Source organism: Belonocnema kinseyi, chromosome 2, assembly GCF_010883055.1.
Source record: "Belonocnema kinseyi isolate 2016_QV_RU_SX_M_011 chromosome 2, B_treatae_v1, whole genome shotgun sequence".
NCBI classification, from domain to species: Eukaryota; Metazoa; Arthropoda; class Insecta; order Hymenoptera; family Cynipidae; genus Belonocnema; species Belonocnema kinseyi.
The window spans coordinates 94,457,871-94,479,675 of NC_046658.1; the positions used below are offsets into that span (position 1 = coordinate 94,457,871).

At 26.6% G+C, this 21,805-nt stretch overlaps 1 protein-coding gene across 1 annotated transcript in view; it reads left to right on the forward strand.

Moving 5' to 3' along the window:
* The window catches only part of LOC117167945, a 39,022-nt gene that overhangs the window by 6,154 nt on the left and 11,063 nt on the right, over window positions 1–21,805 (forward strand). Inside the window, exons 4-7 of the mRNA XM_033353202.1 lie at window positions 3,943–4,073; window positions 4,162–4,297; window positions 8,857–9,238; window positions 16,952–17,860. Coding sequence (XP_033209093.1) covers window positions 3,943–4,073; window positions 4,162–4,297; window positions 8,857–9,238; window positions 16,952–17,860 — 1,558 coding nt within the window. The remainder of the gene's footprint in view (window positions 1–3,942; window positions 4,074–4,161; window positions 4,298–8,856; window positions 9,239–16,951; window positions 17,861–21,805) is intronic.

The window sequence follows — 21,805 nt, forward strand, 5'->3', positions numbered from 1 at the left end:
GTTATTTCGTAGAAAAGGGTCTTTTTGTTTAAAATTTGTATTTTGGTGCTGAAAATTCAACTGTTTTTTGAAAAATTGTTTTTTTTTTTTTAATTAAGAAATTAATCCGTTTTGGTATAATTTTCTTCTTTTCTGGATAAAAATGCAACTATTTCGTTGCAAATTCAACAGTTTTGTTAAAAAGTCATCCTTCTTGGTGTGAAAACTCAAGTATTTTCGTAGAAAATTTACTTCTTATTTGAAACTCATATTTTTATGTCGAAAAGTCAAACTAAAATCTTTTTTGGATGAAAATTCAACATTTTTTTTTAAATTGGCCTTTTTAATTAAAAAATGAATCTGTTTTGGTCTAAATTTCTTCTTTTTGGAGAAAATTAAAGTGATTGGTTGAGAATTTAACAATTCTGTGAAAAAGCATTTTTTTTATTTTGTTGAAAATTCAATTGATTTGCTGAAAGTTCGTTTTTTAAAAATTGAAAACCGAAGTATGTTCGTAGAAAACTTGTTTATCATTTAAAACTCATATTTTTATATTAAAAAGTCCAATTAAATTTTTGTTCGATGAAAATTCAACATTTTTTTTTTAAATTGGCCATTTTAATTTAAAAATAATCTGTTCATGTATACATTTCTTCTTTTTTGGATAAGAATACAATTATTTTATTGAAAATTGACGAGTTTTGTTTAAAAGTCATCCTTTTCGTTTGAAAATTTAATTGTTACACTGAAAAATCGTATTTTTTTATTGAAAATCCAAGTTTTTTCACAAACAATCTACTTTTTATTTTAAATTGATCAACTACATGGTTGAAATTTAAACTACTTTGTTGAAAATGTATATAAATAAATTATAATATTAATATAATAAATAACTATTTTGTATACATTTTTTTCTTGTTGAAAATTTATATTTTCTGGTTAAAAGTGTTGTTTCTTTCTACAGAAAATTCGTTGTTTGACTTTTTTTTCTTTTTGAAAATTTATATTTTCTGGTTAAAAGTGTTGTTTCTTTCTACAGAAAATTCGTTGTTTGACTTGAAGGTTTAACAGTTTAGATTACCTTTTTTTTCTTTCATGACTAAAAAATCTTTATTTGTTAAAACTTTGTATTTTTAATTTTAAAATCATTTTTGTCATGAAATGTTGTCATTTTTGGTTGAATTATCAACTCATACACTTTGTTGTTGATAATTAATCTTTTAGATTGAAAATTAAACTGTTTTGTTGAAAATGCAGTTATTTCGTAGAAAATTTTCTTAATGTTTAAAATTTATAGTTTGGTGCTGAAACTTCAACTGATATTTTATGGATGAAAATTCAAAAAGCGTTTTCATAAACAATTTACTTTTTATTTTAAATTGATATTTTAATGTTGAAAAATTATAATGAAATCTTTTTTGAATGGAAATTCAACCATTTTGTTAAAAATTTGGCTCAACTACATGGGTGAAATTCAAACTACTTTGTTGAAAATGTATATAAATAAATTATAATATGAATATAATAAATAACTATTTTGTATATATTTTTTTCTTGCTGAAAATTTTTATTTTCTGGTTGAAAATGTTTTTTTTTCTACAGAAAATTTGTTGTTTCACTTGAAGGTTTAAGAATTTAGATTACCTTTTTTTTCTTTCATGACTAAAAAATCTTTATTTTGTTATTAAAAAATTAATCCGTTTTGGTATGAATTTCTTCTTCTTTTTGTTTTTTATAAAAATGCAACTATTTCGTTGAAAATTCAAAATTTTTGTTAAAAAGTCATCCTGTTTGGTTGGAAATTCAACTGTTTTGTTGAAAATGCAGTTATTTCGTAGAAAATTTTCTTTTTGCTTAAAATTTTGTACTTTGGTGCTGAAACTTCAACTGTTTTTTAAAACTTTGTTTTTCTTTTGTAGTTAAAAAATTAATCCGTTTTGGTATAAATTTCTTTTTTTTTATGATAAAAATGCAACTATTTCGTTGCAAATTCAACATTTTTGTTCAAAAGCCATCCTTTTTGTTTAAAAATTTAACTGTTTCGCTGAAAATTAATTTTGTTCAAAATTTGGCTTTTTGATTTAAAAACTTATGTGCCTCAGTAGAAATTCCATCTTTCTTAGACCAAAATGCAACTGATGGTAGAAAATTAATCTTCTTTACTTGAAGATTCAACTATTTTGTTTCAGAATGTTGGCTAAGAAATCCTTTTTTTTATTCAGGATTCATATTTTTAGCTTCAACTTTGTCTCTTTGGTTGAAAGTTGATCTATTTTGTTGAAAAATCATCTTTTTTTAATTGAAAATTAAACTCCATGGATGAAATTTAAACTACTCTGTTAAAAATGTATATAAATAATAATATTAATATAATAAATAACTATTTTGTTTAATTTTTTTTGCTTGCTGAAAATTTAAATTTTCTGATTAAAGATTTATTTTTTGTACAGAAAATTCGTTGTTTGATTTGAATGTTCAACAATTTAGATTACCTTTTTTTCATGACTAAAAAATCTTTATTTGTTGAAAATTCGTTTTTTTAAAATTTAAAATAATTGTTTTTAAATTAAATTTCACCTTTTCGGGGAAATATCAACTCATACACTTTTTTGTTGAGAATTCATTTTTTTAGATTAAAAATTCAACTGTTTTGTTAAAAGATGTTTTTTTTTTATTTAAAAAATTAATCCATTTTGGTATAAATTTCTTCTTTTTTAGATAAAAATGCAACTATTTCGTTGCAAATTCAACAGTTTTGTAAAAAAGTCATCCTTTTTGGTTAGAAATTCAACTATTTTTTGACAATTCGTCTTTCTGGATTGAAAACTCAAGTATTTTTGTAGAAAAATTACTTCCTATTTAAAACTTATATTTTGATGCTAAAAAGTCAAATTAAATTTTTTTGATGAAAATTGGCCTTTTTAATTAAAAAATAATCTGCTTTTGTATCAATTTCTTCTTTTTGGATAAAAATGCAATTGTTTGATTGAAAATTGACGAGTTTTGTTAAAAAGTCATCCTTTTTGTATAAAAATGTAACTGTTTCGTTAAAAATTCAAGCTTTTTCGTAAACAATTTACTTTGTAATTTAAATTGATATTTTAATATTAAAAAATCGTAATGAAGTCTTTTTTAACGGAAATTCTACCATTTTGTTGAATATTTGGCTTTTTTATTTAAAAACTCACGTGCCTCAGTAGAAATGCCATCTTTTTTGGACCAAAATGCAACTGATGGTAGAAAATTAACATTCTCTGCTTGAAGATTGAACTATTTTGTTTCAGAATTTTGGTTAAAAAATCCTTTTTTTGTTCAGGATTCATATTTTTAGCTGAAAATTCATCTCTTTGGTTGAAAGTTTATCTATTTTGTTCAAAAATCATCTTTTTTCATTGAAAATTCAAACACATGGGTGAAATTCAAACTACGTTGTTGAAAATGTATATAAATAAATTATAATATTAATATAATAAATAACTATTTTGTATACATTTTTTTTTTGCTGAAAATTTATATTTTCTGGTTAAAAAGGTTGTTTTTTTCTTCAGAAAAATTCGTTGTCATGATTAAAAAATCTTTATTTGTTGAAAATTCGTCTTTTTGATTTAAAAATCGTTTTTTTTTCATGAAATTTTTCCTTTTTTGGTGAAATAACAACATATACACTTTTTTGTTGGGAATTAATCTTTTTAGATTGTAAATTCATCTACTTTGTTGAAATTTTAAATTATATTGTTAAAAATTTACGTACTTTGTTATATATATATATATATATATATATATAAACAATAACTTATTACTTCTGTCTTTAATTGAGGACAATTGACGACCTGACCACAAGAATTTTGTGGTCGAGTGGAAAAAATGTCGAGAAAAAAAGGGGAATTTAAAATCGGCTGATTACCAGACACCCTAAAAATATATGAATTTATTTAAAAAAAGAAAATACCTATTGAATTTTAGAATAGATAGAGTGGATCAATTATTAGAGGCGGGTATAAACGTCAATTCCTGGGATTCTGAGGGAAGTAAAAACACTCCCTTACACTGGGCATCATGTTATGGCAATAAAGAAATTATCAGCTGTCTTATAGGTACGATTCCTCATCATTTATTACTTTCCAGCTCCATTTCTATAGCTTTTATTACAAATTTGTTCTAAAAGTGATTTTTTCAATGCAGATAGAGGAGGTAATGTAAATTCGGAAAATGGTTGTGGTGCCACGCCTTTACACGATGCTGTAAATCGTGGTGATGTTACTGTTTGTGAAGAATTGCTGCGAGCAGGAGCAAATCCAATTATTCGTGCTTTTAAGGGGTAAATTAATTTTCATTACTTAATAGACTCTTTCACCCTATTCCATTCTTTTCCCATAAATTAATTAATTGATTTAATTAATTATAGTAAAATATTATTTTAATTATTCAATTATTTTATTAATTTGTATTAATATTAAATTATTAAATTAATTACGCAAATTAATTTTCATTACTTAATAGACTTTTTCCCTTATTCCCTTCTTTTTACCCTTTTTAAATCCCCCTCTTCCCTTTTTTTCAAGAAACTTCCCCATTTTTCTCATTTTTTAACCCTTCAATTCGATTCCAATTAAAAAATCCAAGAATTTTTGGTAGAAAGTTCATTATTTTGAATTCAAAACTCTACAACTATAATTTAGTTTTAGAATTCGTCTTCTTTTTTAACTTTCCTATTTTGTTAAAATTTAATTATTTTGTGGAAAATTTGGTGGATAAAAACTGACTATTTTTAGTTGCAACTTCAATTAAAACATTTTTTGATAAGAATTCATCTTATTTGGTTAAAAATTCGAGTGCCGGGCTGAAAGTTGAACCATTTTGTTAAAAATTAATTTTATTGGACAAACATTGAATTGAAAAAATTGAATTATTTGTTTAAACATTGGTGATTTATATTGAAAATTAATTTTTCTAACTGAAAATTTAACTATTTCATTTTTGGTTGAAAATTGATCTATTTGGTTAAAAATTTAACTCATTAGTTGAAAGTTAAACGAATTTGTGGAAAATTAATTTTCTAAATTAAAAATTCAACTTTTTTTTTATTGTTTAGATTCAAAATTTAACTGTTTTGTTAAAAATACATTTTTCAGTCGAAAATTCAGTTTTTTGTTGAACATTCGTCTTTTTCAATAGAAACTTCATCTTGGGTAGAAAAATCATATTTGTTAACTGAAAGATAATATTTTTTATTTAAAAAAAGTCTACTGACTTATTGTTGAATCAGAATTCATCTGTTTTGTTCAAAAAATTTATTCTTTTATTAAATATATGAATGAAAGTTGAACTTGTTTGTTAAAAATAATTTTTTTTTTTTGAAGATTTATCGTTTTAGATGAAAATCTAAAGTTTGTATTGATAGAAAATTGGTTCTTTCAGTTTGAAAATTTATCTTTTGGTAGAAAAGTCATCTTTTTTTTGTTGAAATAGAATTTTTTCAGTTTCAAAATCTACAATTATACCTTTTGTTCAGAATTTTTTTCTTTCAGTTAAAAGTCTTACTGCGGGTTGAAAATTTAATTATTTTATCGAAAATTCGTCTTTTTAGATAGAAAAGTCGTTTGTTAGTATTGAAAATTCATCTTTTGGTAGAAAAATTATTTCGTTGCTCTACTATTATATTTTTGGTTCAGAATTCTTTTTTTGTATGAAACTTTGAATATTCTGTGGAAAATTTAAAAATTTTTTTTCAAAGGGTCATATTTTTTGGTACAAATTAAACTATTGACTGACTTTTAATCTTTTTATGTGGAAAATTGAACTTTTTGGTTAAAAATTTAACTATTTTTTTATATTATATTATTTTTTTGGAAATTTAAATATTTAGTTCAAAATCAACTTTTTGTTGAAAACTCATCTTTTTTGCTTAAACATTCAACTATTTGGTTGAAAATTCCACTTTTTTTAAAGTTCGTTTGTTTTGTTTGGAAATTTAACTATTTTATTTTAAACTTATCTTTATCGATTGAAAATTAACTTTTTTGTTGAAAATTCTTATTTTCGGGTCTAAAGGTCAAGTGTTTTTAAAAGCAATTTATGTTATATCTTGTAAATTCAACTCTTTCATGGAACATTCTTATTTTTTTGCTGAAAAGTCATCTTTTTTCTCGAAAATTTGACGAAATTTTGTTGTTGATTCATTTTTTTAGGTTGAAAATTGAATTTTTAGTTAACAATTCATGTGTTTTGCTTGGAAATTCAACTGTCTCTTAAAAAACGCCGCTTTTATTTAAAATTCAACACTGGTTGAACTATATATTTTTTTAAATTGGACCATCTGCTTAAAAATTCCTCTTTGTAGGATGAAAAATCAACTAATGGTTAAAAATGCTATCATTTGGAAAAAATTTTATCTCATTGGTTGATGATTAATCTTTAAGGGTTAATAATTAACTTTTTGTATAGAAAATTCATCCTTTTGAATTGAAAATTTATGTTTTGAAAGAAAAGTAATATGTTAAAAATGCAACTGATTTTGATTAGCTTAATTTTTTTCTATTCAACCATTCGTTTGAAAATTCCATTTTTTTAAATTAGTTTACTTTGCTTGAAAATTCAACTGTTTTGTTAAAAATTCATTCTTCTTAGTTGAAATTTAACTTTTTTGTTGTTTTTTTTTTCGGGTTTAAAAGTCAATTTTTTCCGTTGAATATTCATTTTTTTTATAGAAAATTGATGCTTTTGGTCGTTAATTCAACAATTTTGTTGAAAATACAAATTAGGAATATGGTACCTACAATCATTTTATTTCAAAAATTGTATTCCCCTATTGTTTACACCTTTTTTCGTGAGAAATTACCCCATTTCCTCTGGTTTGAGAGCATTTTTGGCTGCACCTAAATATTGACACATGTCATAAAGAAATTTATTTAAAAACTATTGGGAATGGTTAAACTGCGATACGCCACCTGGTGACAAAAATGCGAACTAGAAAGAATAGGTACGATTTTAAAGTTGTACATTAATTTTTGCATACAATTTTTTAAACGATTTTTGTTTGTGGAGTTTAAAGTATTTGTTGCATACTAAAAGTAAGTCTTTATCGGAGACAAAGAGGTGTAGATGGAATTTACATCTTATAAGGTGAAGAAATATTTTTTTTACAGAAATATCTGTCCAACTGTGATTTCCATCCTTTTTTTAAATATATTTTCAGTTGATCAACTGTGAATATAAATTAATAATGATTTTTAAAATTAAACTGTTCTTCAAGATTTAAAAAGTGAATAATAATTAATTTTACAAGAAGATTCGAAATCAGCTCGCAATTTTAGAATTTCCAGTTTTTAACATTAAAAATTATGTAAACTATTTCAATTGGAAAGCCTTTGTAAACGCCCGATTGAAACTTTATAAACTATTTTTAATTTTAAAATAACTTGAAAATAATGTATTTATAAACAAAGGCTTTTATTAAATTTCAAATATTGTTTCAGGGTAAAATATTCCATTTTTAAACCATTCAATTTGAAATTTTTTAATCAAGAAAAATCAGAATTACTTAATATTTAGAAATATCTAACTTTTTATTTAAAATCAGTGATTGTCGTTAAATATTGAAAAGTAAATTTTAACCGTTACATTTTAACTGTTCTATTCAAAAAAATTTAATATGTAAGTCAAATTTTTGAACTTCGATATATAAATAACAATAACATATTATTCTTTAAAACAGTCATGGAAGTTGAAGAAATATTTAGAAGTTTTGAAAAAATTCAAATTCAATTAAAAATTTGAAATTATTTAAAATAATCAAAACGAAATGTGTAATGATTTTTATTTTGAAAAGCTCATTTTGAGTGATTATTCAAAAAGATTTAGAAAGATTTACAATTATATCAAAAATGAATGTGGAAGATTGAAAGATTTTCAAATAAAATTTCTAATCATTTTAAGAATTATTAACCATTTAAAATTTAAATAATTTAACTTTTAATTTAAGAAGTGTTCAGTTTATAAAAAAAACACAAGCGTTCAATTTTTAATGTTTCTGGCTAAAAATTGCTTTAAATTATATAATTTTGAAACCAAATTTAATTCATTGATTGATTCTTCAGTTTAGACTTTAGAGCATTGAAAATAATAACGTGGAATTATATATTTAGAACTGAATATGAATCTTTGAACTCTACAATTAATTTCGAAAGTTTGAAATTCAAGAGTTCCACTTTGAGTGCTTTCATTTGCAGCTCAGTTTTCATTAATTCAAATGGAAGAATTGTTAACTTTAGATTCTGTTTTTTTAAATTTCATTGACGGTGTAAAATTTTTGCGAAGCGGGAAAATGACTGCAAATTTTTTTCTTAGATTAAAACGGCCACCCTAAATCGTCCATTATTCGTATTTTGCGCATAATTTGGATAAAATATGTCGCTACATACATTAATTAAAGTTTATTTAAACTTAAATTCATTACATGAAATAGTAAAATAATAATTTTTTTAAACCTATTTTACAAAAATGTCTTTTTTCACTGTATAATATGGATATTCTATCTAAAACTATTTATTTTTTATAAAGATTTATTTTTAGTATTCAATCATTGTTTTATACTTCACAAAAATGTCGTAAAAACACTTTTATCCAAAAATTAATGTACAACTTTAAAATTGTACCTACTCTCTCTAGTACCGTTTTTGGGCACCAGGTGGCGAAATGTTAGACCACCATTCCCAAGATTAAATTTCCTTAAGAGAAATATTGTTATTATTTATTCAGAAATTAATCTTATCGAGTTCGTTATCAATCGCTTTAGAAATAACTTTATGTTGATCGAGTGGAGTAAGGAAAGTTTCCTCAAAATGACGTGAGATGATCAAATTTCAATTTTGGTTTTAGACAATTCGCAGGAAAAACACCGTATGATCTCGCGCGAGGAAATCCCGCCTTGCAAGCCTTGTTGCACAATTTTCTGCCAAATTCTTTTGCAAAAGATTGCGAAACCATGCACAGTCCAACGGGACAGTTTGCGGAAATTAATTTCTGCCAGAAGAGTGTCTCGGTTCACGCGAGTCAACCTTCGGTGGAGTCAAACAAATCCTCGGATCCAGGATACGACATTCCAAATCGAGAAACGAGCAACGACAGTCCAATCAGACCGATAGCTGATAAAAGTGGAATTTACGGTTTAATATGGCCGGAACCGAAAACTATTTTAGAGCTTGGAAACTCCTCGCCACCTTTCATTGCTGGGAAGGAACTTTACATTTCGATTATACAAGTAGGATTTATTTCTTCAATCTCCTAATATTATATTCACCCAATTAATTCAGGAAAGAGTCAGAGATTTTGAAAAAATGGCAAAAGTCACTTTTAGTCACCTTTTTTTTCTGTAAGAATTCGAAAAATTAGGTTTTCCCTTTATGAATTTTAAACTTTTTAAATTTAAGTTTAAATGTTTTTTAATTCTAAAACCTGGAAAACCGGGAAATGATAGTGAATTTATTTTTTTACCGGGAATTTTATCAAATTTTTAGAATAAAAATTCTGTCCAACTTTGATTTGAACCGTTTTTAAAAATAATTTCTTGAATTGTGATTTCTATAAATTATTATATTATTTAGTTTAGAAAGCTTAATTCAGAAATATTTTGCTTTAAAAATTTTTTATTTTAGATTTTTAATTTTTAAGCATATATTTTAATTTAAAGGATTTTAAAATGCAATTTTAAAGGTTAAAAAAAATTAGAAGTTTTTAAATCGAAGATTTTTAAAATAAAAACAGGGTGGCCGCCGGACCGGGAAACCGTGAATTTTACCAATTTTCGGAAGAAAAATCTGCCCAAGTTCAATTTTAACAGTTTTTAAAATAATTGCAGTTTTGAAGATTTAAACAATTATTTGAACAATAATTGATTTGACCAAACAATTCTAGATCCGTTTAAAATGTGACAATTTCCAGATTGTAACTGTTTCAATCCGAAAGTCTTGATAAGAATTGAAATTAATATATCATTTATTCCGATAATTTTATTTTTAAATAAAAATTTTCATGATTTATCAATAATATATTTTTAATTTAGTGTTTCAGGTCTTTCTTTATATTATTTTTTTTATATTAAATTTATTAATATATTATTTCTACTAATTTCTTTAGCTATTGACAAAATGTAAACGTGCGTTTTAATATTTTCAACGTAAAAATAAATTTGAAATTTCTTAATGTAGAAAAATAATAAGTATTTAATATTTAGCAATATTTCACTGTTAATTTAAGGCGAATAAATTGAAACCAAATATTTAAAATAAAACAATTTGAAACTGACTTGTTTTACATAGAAAGCTTTGAATCTTTAGATTTTCGTAAAAAAAAAAACTTTTAGCGTTGCAATTACAAAATTAACTTACAGTTAAAAAATTGATTAAAAGCTTGAAATTAATCTTTTGAAGTCTTTCACAATTCTTAAAAAAATTCTAAATTTTTTGTTTGAAATCTACAAAAATCTACATTTTATTTTAAATTCGACTGTACGTATTTGAAATTATTTCAAGTTCTAAGTTTAATTCGAATCTTTTTAAAACTTCTAAATATCTTTTAAAATTACTCTAATATTTTTACAAATAATAAGTGTTCTATTGTTATTTATAAATTTAAATTTTAAGGATTTTTTTTAATTTTCAGGATTTTCTAAAAGTTATAGAAAAAATTCAATTCATTTTGAAAAATTCAAAAATTATTTTGAATTTAGAAAAATTTAAAACCACTTCTAGATTTCTCAAGATTTTGAAATAAAATTTTAAAGCTTATAAAGAATGCCTAGACCATTTAAAATAAAAATAATTTAACTTGTAATTTAAGAACTGTAAAGTTAAAAAGATTATTTTTCAATTTTTAATGTGTTTAACTTAATATTACTTAAAATAATATAATTTTGAAAATATTTAAAGTTCATTGCTTGATTCTTTAATTTAGACTATTGAAAATGTTAACGTACATTTATATTTTTTTAACTTAATTTGAATATTTAACTCTATGATTTATAAAAATATCTTAGTTTTCAACCAAAAACGATAAAATTCTAACAAAAAATATCTTAGTTTAAATATCAATCAAGAAAGATGATTTTCATACAAAACAAAATAAGTTTAAAACCAAAAAGACGAATTTTCAACAATTAAAGGTTTTCCACTCAAGAAAAAAAGTGTTTTTCTAAAGTGTTCAATCTTCAAGTCAGAAGACGAATGTTCTCAACAAAAATGAAATTAAAAAAAATATATGACGTTTTTGGCAAAAAGATAATTTTTCACGAAACAGATGCATATGGGAAAAGACAAATTTCCAGTTAAAAAATCATTTTTAAATAAAAAAAAAGACTTTTTGACTAAACAGTTGCATTTTTATCAAAAAAAGATTTCATTTCTGTTAAAGCAGGTAAACTTTAAAATAAAAAATACAAACTTTCAAAAAAAGAGTTGAATTTTCAACCGAAACGTTAACGAAAAAATGCAATTTTCTATTAATCAAAATAAATTTTGAGATTCACATAAGTTCTCAGAGAAGTTATTTCTTGGTAATATTCTCCTTACCATTCTCAAAGTAATATAACCGGCTCAGAACTCTACCAATAGAGATTTGAGCAACTTAATCTTTTACTATACTTAATTAAGCAGAAAGTTCAGAAAAATCAGATGGAAAAATGGTTAACTTTAGAGTTTAATTTTTTAAATTTTATTGGCCACGAAAAATGTTTACTAACCGGGCGAAACCCGGGAATTTATTTCTACGATTATTTTTTTGACCGGGAATTTGAAAGATTTGTAAAAGAAAAATCTGTCCACGTTCGATTTCAACCGTTTTTAAATAATCAGTTGAATTGTTATGTTTTTCAATTATGCTAGTATTCAGCTTACAATGCTTAATTCCGAATTTTTTACTTTAAAAATTTTCCGTTTACAATTTTTATTTTTAAGCTTACATTTTTAATTTAAAGGATTTTTAAATGCTGTCTTAAAGACTTGAAAAAATGACAAATAAAAACCTTTGATGTTGAAAATTTTGGATAAAAAACATTTTTATTTAATGATTAAATACATTTTTTTAATTTATCTGTACTTCAAGTAATAAAAAGTGAACAAAAAAGATTTGACAAAACGATTTTAAATCAGTTTAAAACTAAGAATTTTCAGATTTTAACGTTAAAACTTAAACGGTTTCAATTTGAAAGTCTTAGTCATTAAACAAATGTGAAGAATATTTGAATTTTTATTTAAGACAAGTAAATTGAAACCAAATATTTAAAAGTAAAGACTATTTAACTGAAACGTTTGACATAGAAAACCTGGAAGCGTTCAAATTTCGAAAAATGTTCAATTTGTAAGTGAAATTTTTAAATTTTGATATATAATTTACAAATAAACATTTGTAGAAAAAATTTAAGTAATTTTAAGAGATATTTTGGAGTTTTAAAAAGATAAAAAATTCTCATGCCAATTTTAGAAAGTTTTCTTAAAATCTTCCAGAATCTTTTTTGAAAATTTTGTTTAAATATTTGAAAAACTTTTTAAGAATGTACACTACGTACAATCAATTTCAAAAGTTGTCTATGTTTAAAATGATTGTAAAAATCGGCAAAAAATATTTATTATTAATTTCTGTAAATCTTGATGGGGGCTTCTAAGCATACTTTAGAAAAAATCTGCCCGCTATGCGGGCACATTCTCATTGTGCCCTACGCGCGTGGCTCATTTCGCTCGCATGTTTTATTGCGCCTAAGGCGCGCGACTGTTGCTTCTTGCGTTTCGCGCTTGGTCTTTATATTTTCGCACATTCGTGCGCAAACATTTAAAAATTAAGACTCAAAACATCCACCACTGTAATTTTGTGATTGTGAACTCTCTTTCGTTAAAAGAGAGTTTGAGCGCACCTACGGCACGCGATTGATGGCAATCGCACTTCGCACTTGGTCTTTGCATTTTTTTCGCATTCGGGTACAGACCTTTTAAAATCAAAGGTGAACGGACCGACAACTGTAATTTTGTGATTTTGAACGCTCTTTTGTTAAAGCTCTTTGGGCTTTAACGAACACATTTTCATCACGTATCTCGTGTTTCGCACTCGATTTTGTCCAACCTGTCAACTTTTCTACATTATACACAACACATTCATATCAATTATAATACATTTTTTATGTAACTCTGCCAGGCATTACTTATTAAAAAATTGCAAAATAAAAAGTAAATTGTATTTATCATGATTATTTTTTAATGTTATTTTTTACGACTAAAGCAAAAACTAACTGTCCAATGAAAATTATAGCTCTTTTTTAGATGAACAAGTTTTGTCTCATTTTTTCTCGTAGCTTATATCGAAAAGTAATTTATTCTTAATTTGTAGTTCTTTCTAGGGCGCGCAATTTGAGCTTTTTTATTTTTTTTTTCGTATCTTGCATAGTTTGACCAAAAAATGGAATTTTTGGATTTTTCATTATTTTTGGTACGATCAAATTTGGAGTGTTCAACTTCTCGACCAAATTAAAAAAGTTGTTATCATAATCTTGTAGGGCTTTCGAAAAGCAAAGTTTTTCTTCTCCTGACTTTTTTTCATATCATGCGTTGTTTGGCTTAAATTGTTCATTTTGGTTTGTTTTTCTGGATTGAACATTTGACAAAAACTGGGGGGGGGGGGGTAAATTTTACACAAATCTAATACCTTCTCTGATGAGAATGCAAAAAATAATTCAGGTCAAAATTGATTATTTAACAGCAGTTATTCAAAGGTTCAGTTTTTCCTTTCTCTTTAGGGAAAAGTTACCATTTTTATTTGATGCTAATGATCAAGGCCTCATTTTATTCTTTGAAGGATTCTATACAATTTTGTTTGGGTGGGGTTAATTAAAATTTAAACTATAATTGTTTATGATATTAAAAACTGTATGATTTCTTAATACATTTTTTACATTCTCATCAGAGAAGGTATTAGATTTGTGTAAAATTTGACCTCCCCCCCAGTTTTTGTCAAATGTCCACGTTTTGAGACCCCCTGAATCCGAAAAACAGGTTTTTACGAATGTGTCTGTCTGTATGTCTGTCTGTCTGTGAACACGATGACTTGAAAAAATTAATCTATTAGATTGCCCTTTGGTACACTCGTTTAGTGTCCTAAACTAAAGGTCAAGTTCGTTAGCCAGCCATTTTGGATGAAAATTCAAAAATGGGCACATTTTGAATTATTTTTGAGACCTTTTTTTTTTAAATTCTCTATACGGTTATTCATAGAATTCAAAAAATTTAACAATTTATCCTAATGATTTGTTTTGAAAAATCAAAAATTAGTTATAGCATTTTCAAAATCCAGAAAAACAAACTAAAATGAGCGATTTAAGACAAACAACGCATGATACGAAAAAAATTCTGGAAAAGAAAAACGTTGCTTTTTGAAAGCCCTACAGGACTATGATAACAACTTTTTTAATTTGGTTGAAAAGTTGAACACTCCAAATTTGATCGTACCAAAAATAATGAAATATCAAAAAATTCTATTTTTTGGTTAAACTATGCAAGATACGAAAAAAATAAAAAAGCTCAAATTGCGCGCCCTGAAAAGAACTACAAATTAAGAATGAATCACTTTTCGATATAAGCTACGAGAAAAAATGAGACAAAACTTGTTCATTCAAAAAAGAGCTATAATTTTCCATAGGACAGTTAGTTTTTGCTTTAGTCGTAAAAATGACATTCTAAAAAAAATATTAAATTTGTTTGAAAAAACGACACAAAGTATGAACTTAAATTACCAGACAAAAGTTGTTCGCCTAAAAAGATCTATAAATTTATTATTAATTATTTTTCGATAGGATGAGTAGATTTTCTTTTAATCGTAAAACATAAGATTTAAAATTAAAAAACTAACTTTTTGGAAAAAGCACAGAAAAGACGAAAGAGGACATAGGCTCCTGTATAGGACCTTGTATAGGTTCCTGTATTATACCTTATGCAGATGCGCAGTAGTTTTTATTTAATCTTAAAAAACAACATTAAAAATAAAAAAAGTATAAAAACAAGAAAATAAGAATTAGTATGATTGAATTTTTATGCATATTATGAATTTTAATGATATATATTTATTGAATTATACATGTTACAGAGCAGCTTAGGATGCAATTTAAAGCAAAATAAGAAACAAATACAAAAATAATCATGATTAATACAATTTGCTTTTTATTTTGCAATTTTTTAATAAGTAATCCCTGGCAGAGTTACATAAAAAAACGTATTATAATTTATATAAAAGTGTTGTGTATAATGTAGAAAAGTTGACAGGTTGGACAAAATTGAGTTCGAAGCACGAGATACGTGACAAGAATGTGTTCGTTAAAGCCAAAAGAGCTTTAACAAAAGAGAGTTCAAAATCACAAAATTACAGTTGTCGGTCCGTTCACCTTTGATTTTCAAAGGTCTGTGCCCGAATGCGGAAGAAATGCAAAGACTAAGCGCGGAGTGCGATTGCCCTCAGTCGCGTGTCGTAGGTGCGCTCAAACTCTCTTTTAACGAAAGAGAATTCACAATTACAAACTTACAGTGGTGGATGTTTTGAGTCTTAATTTTAAAATGTTTGCGCAAGAATGTGCGAAAATATAAAGACCGAGCGCGTAGCGCAGGGTAAATACATAATCGATCGCGAAGCGCGAGATAAATACAACATCGAGCGTGAAGCGCGAGAACCAACAGTCGCGCGCTCTAGGCGAGCTCTAACTTGCGAGCGAAGCGAGACGGGCGCGTAGGGCTCGATGAGCATGTGCCCGCATAGCGGGCTGATTTTTAAAAATAAAATCAACTCAAATAGAAATTTAGAGAATTCTTCAAAGAATAAAATGAGGCCTTGATCATTAGGGATAAATAAAAATGGTGACTTTTCCCTAAAGCAAAAGGAAAAACTAAACCTTTATATAACTACTGTTTGATAAACAATCTTAACCTGAAGTGTGCTTAGAAGCCTCCATCAAGATTTACATAAATTAATAATAGATCTTTTTTGCTGATTTTATCAATTATTTTCAACATAGGCAACTTTTGGGATTAATTGTACGTATTGTACATCCTTAAATATTCTCTTAAAATAATTTTTCAAAATGAAAAATTATTTTTAATTTTCCTATAAATCTTAAGAAATTTTTTTTATTCTTTTGAAACCTTTTACAATTCTTGAAAAGAATCTAATTTTTTTATTTGAAATCTGCGAAAATCTACATTTTGTTTTATATTAGGCTATCATTTTAAGTTTTACATTAAGTTTGAATCTTTTCAAAACATCTACATATCTCTTAAAATTACTTAAATTTCGCCTACAAATAATCAATGTTCAATTGTTATTTATACATCCAAATTGTAAAGAAATTTTCTAAAATATACAGGGTTTTCTGAAAAATGTAGAAAAAATTCAATTAATTTTGACAGATATTTAGAAGTTCTGAAGAAATTTCCAAAATAAATCATTTTAAATTTAAGACAAATTTAAAACAACTTCTTGATTTCTCAAGATTTTGAAATAAAATGTTGAAGCTTTCCCAGGATGGTTAGACTATTTAAACAGAAAATATTTGATTTTCTAATTTAATAAGTGTTCAGTTAAAAATTTTTCAATTTTTCTATATTTCATGTGTCTAGCTTAAAATTTCTTAAAATTATATAATTTTGAAAATTTTAAAGTTCATTGATTGATTTTTTAATTTAGATCATTGAAACTGATAACGTGGATTTATATTGTTTTACATTGAAAAATGTTAGTACCTTCAATTTTGTACGCGTAAATTATTGAGCATTTGAATACAACATTTTATAATTAAAAACTTTTAAATTTAAATTTTAAAAGTACAAAATTGAACAGTTCCACTATGAGGGAAATGACCGGGAATTTATTTTGCCGATTAAAATGGCCACCCTGTTACAGTTATTTACTTTCAATGAATAAATTGACAATTTCATGATATTGTGCTCAGGGTAGAGAGTCAATTCACAAGATCCTGGATGTCTGGGAAATAAGTAGAACGCATCTGCTAGAACTTGGATACGACGTGAAAATCGGTGAAGTTCAGCCAGGATCGGGAAGATGGCTGGGCGACAATAGAATCGAGTGTATAGTCAATCGGAAGCTATTTAATGTCGCTGAAGGCTATCAACTGCACATATCGCACAGTGCAATTAAAATCAGCGCCGGAAGTTTGGCAGGATTGCATTACGCAGTCTGCACTTTTGTACAAATTCTCAGACTGAGCAAGAATCCAAATGCACCGGAAGTTTGTGAAATTGAAAGTGTGCTGATCAAGGACGAGCCGCGATTTATGCATCGTGGAATTTTATTGGACATTTCGCCGCGAGGTCGGATTCCAACTTTGGAATATTTGCTTCACATGATCGATTTGTGGTCGGCTTTCAAAATCTCGCATCTACATTTGTACTCGAGACTGACTCCGAGCTGCGACTGGCAGCTCTGCTATTCCAGGTCGGAAATGGTCACCCTGGACAGATATTGCCGGGATAGACACCTGGATTTGGTGCCGGCGCTTGATGTCGACTCGAATGTGACACAGCGTCATCTCTCGCAGATGTGGCCCATTTTTCAGGAACTTCTCGCGACTTTTCCGAGTTTGAGTTATGTGCATGTCGGACCAAGATTGGCGAGTTTATTGGTCCAACCAGACAATCTGGATTGCAATTTGTCGATTAACGAGACTGTGGAGACTGACATGTCGGAGGTATTCAAATCTTACTCGTGTTTGCAGGAGCTCTGGCATATTTTAAATCTGAATTCAGACACGACTCTGCTGCTTTGCTCGAATGGTTTGCATTCAAGGGCAGAGTTTCGTAATGTCCCTAGTAATGTGATTCTCGTCGAATATGGCTTCCAGGTAAGATTTTTTTATATTTATTTATTTAATTTTACTCGTATTTTTTCATGTACCCTAGAAAATGCAAGATTGTATGAGATTAGAAAAGATTGCATGCATGTGACTGAAAAATATTGCATGAGGTTGCAAAAGATTCTATGGATTAGTGGCCATACTTAAATTACGTAATTTTTTTGTTTTACAAATGTAAAATTTTCAAATTGATTGATTTATTTAAAGAAAAAAATGTCTTTTCCACTATAAAAGATGGCTTTTTAAGATAATTCTTGAGTTTTCAACAAAATAATTGAATGTTTAACATAATAGTTGCATTTTCAACTTAAAGAAAACAAATTCCCAACAGAAAATTGTCACAGTTTATATTTCAATCAAGAAAGATGATTTTTATACAAAACAAAATAATTTTAAAACCAAAAGGACTAATTTTCAACAAATAAAGATTTTTCACTCAAAAACAATTTTTTATCTAAAGTGTTCAATCTTCAAGCCAAAAGACGAATTTTCTCAACAAAAATTGAATTAAAAAAAAGAAATGACTTTTTTGCAAAAAATTCATTTTTCACGATGTTGATGCATTTTTACCCATCCAATATGAAATTTCAAACCAAAAAAATTACTTTTTCACCATAAAAGTTTAATTTACAACATAAGAAGGTCATTCTTTAAAAAATGGAAAAGTTACGTTCCCAGTTAAAAAAATTATTTTTAAACCAAAAAAAAAACCCTAAAAATATAAATCTTCAAAAACAGATTACTTAACAAAGTGATTCAACCAAATCTTCCAAACAAAAAAGTTTAATACTCAACCAAAGAAGAATAATTTTCAACAAAAAAGTTGAATTAAAAAAAAATTTCTATTGAAACAGATGAATTTCTTAATCAAAAAGACAGTATTTAAAACAAATAGTTAAGGTTTCTGTTAAAAACGATTTCAGTTAACTTGTCAGAATCACAATATGAAGTTTTAAACAAGAAGTAAGTTTCTGCGAATAAAAAGGATTTTCAATCCAAAAAAATAATGTTTTTCAACCAAAAAGGATGAATTTCTAACAAAATGGTTAAATTCTCTACTAACTAGTTGCATTTTTATTCAAGAAACAATTATCTTTTTTTTTAGTTGAACTTTCATCCACGAAAGATTGAAAATAAATAAATTTTAAACATAGTAGTTGAATTTCCAACCAAAAAAAGATAAATTCCCAACAAAACAGTGCCATAGTTTATATGTCAATCAAAAAAGATGATATTTATACAAAACAAAATAATTTTAAAACCAAAAAGACGAATTTTGAACAAATGGAGATTTTCGATTCAAGAAGAAAATTTAAATTGTTGAACATTCAAACCAAAAGACGAATTTTGTCTACCAAAATTGAATTAAAAAAAAAAATATGACTTTTCTGCAAAAAATTAATTGTTGACGAAACTGATGCATTTTTACCCAATAAATATGAAATTTCAAATAAAAAAAATTATTTTTTCACCAGAAAAGGAGAATTTTCAACATAAAAAGATCAATCTTTAAAAACGGAAAACTTATATTTCCGGTTAAAATATTATTTTTAAATCACAAAAAGGCTTTTTCACTAAACAGTTAAATTTACAACAAAAATTTTCAACTGTAATAAAAAAAATTGAACAATGAAGTTTAACTTTTACCCAAATACTTGAATTTAAAATTTAAAATACTCAAACAAAGAAGAATTTTTAACCAAAAGGTTGAATTAAACAAAGCAAATTCTATTAAAACAAATGAATTTTTAATTTAAAAATGTAATATTTAAAACTAATGGTTGAACGTTCTGTTGACTTTTCAGGATGAAAATATGAATTTTTTAGACAAGAAATAAATTTTTCCAAAAAAAACTTTAGTTTTCAATAAAAAAAAGACGATTTTTTAACAAAAAATAATTACTTTTTATGAAAATTGTAAAATTCTCTATCAAATAGTTGAATTTTTATTTTCAAAAAGATTAAATTTTTCGTAAAACAGATACATTTTTATTCAAAAACAAAACTTTTCAAAAAAATAATTAAAACTTAATCCAAAAAAGATTTCAGTTGACTTCACAAAATCAAAATATAACATTTTTAACAAAAAGTTGAACTTTCATTCAGAAAAGATTGCAAAAACTTGAATTTTCAACAAAATAAATAAATTTTTGACATAATAGTTGAATCTTTAAAATTCAAGAAAAAAAGTTTAAATTGTTAAACCTTTAAGACAAAACACGATTTTTCTGTACAAAAATTGAATTTTCAAACAGAAAATATGAGTTTTCGGCAAAAAATTATTTTCACGATACTGATGAAATTTTAAACCAAGATAATAATTTTTTTTACCAAAAAAGGAGAATTTTCGACTAAATAAGATAAATCAACAACATAGTTGAACTTTCAAACAATGAGATAGATTTCCAACTAAAAATAGAAATTTTCAAGAAAAGAAATTATTTCTTAACGATATGATTCAACCAAATGTTTTAAACATAATATTTGAATACTCAAGCAAAGAAGAACAATTTTTAACCAAAAAGTAGAATATTCATTACAAAAAAATTTTCTAATAAAACAGATAAATTTCTAAATCAAAAAGATAAATTTTCAATAAACTAGATGAATTTTCAATTAATAAAAATTTCAGTTGTATGTATGTATGTATTTAATCTCTCCCTTTTACGGGTCAGGGCCTCCGCTCCCTGTACATATATTTACAATTCCATCCTTAGTCTAACTTAACTACTACTTATATTCTACTCTTTCGCATTACGTAGGATAAACAATAGTATCAGCAGTGATATTAATTCCTAAAATAAGCGAGCTTCCAGGGCTTCCGTTTCCTCTTACCATAAAAAATGCATTTTCCACGATATTGAAAACAATTTTCGTTTATTACTGTCCCTTTTCAGGATCAATCGTTTGGCTCTGCCCTACTCCCTTGCTTTCCCTTACCCATCTTACACACTCATCCACACTCAACTGTCCCTCTTCCTCTTCTTTTCATCTCTCTAATACATGTGCCCATGACTCCATTTCTTATCCACATACTCTGCATAAATTCGCCTCTTCATTCATCCAATATCTGCATGCTATCACTCCTTCTCCCATTCTGAACCGTACAACTCTACTCCATTTTTCTTACTTTTTTATTTTTTGCAGATATTCTGGTTCCGTCAACCCTTTGACCATCATATACCATCTATTGTACCTCGAATCTATAATCTTTATCCATCTCTCTTCTCCTTGTTTAACCAATAGCTCTAACTCTATGTCCTGCTACTCCATAACCCCTTCTCGAATATTACACGCCCTTCTCATTTTTCTCCTTTCTTCCTCCCATTTTGAATTTCCCACATTACCTCTCGCTTCATTGTTCCGAATTTCGCCAAAATATGCTTGTGCAATTTTACTTCCCTTTCCCCTTTTTAGCTTCTCTTCAAACCTCCATGCTCTCTTAATTCGTCCAGTAACCATATATTGTCTTCCTAACTCTTCTTTTAACATATATCCTGGGCAACTCCAGCTAACCCCCATTACCCACCTCAGGAATCGCTCATGCATGCTCTCTACTTTCCTATGTTCCTTCCATCCCCAGATCTCCACACCATAACACAACACCGCCCGCACCAATGCATCAAACAACCAGACCCTCATTCTCCAATCGTTCTTGAACCTTCTCTTTCCTATACCCCATACTTGGCCCATTACTTTACTCGCACATTCAATTCTTTTCCTCATATGCAGCTCGTTTCCCCCTTCTGCCTCAAACCAAAAACCTAGGTAACAGAACTCCTCCACAATTTCCACTTTTTGTCCATTCATCTTCTAAACGTAATTTATTTCGCTCTTTCTATTTCTGAAACACATCACCTTTGTCTTATCTACGTTCACCGTCAGCTCTTTTGTTCCCACATACTCTTCGAAGATTATCATCATTAGGTTCAT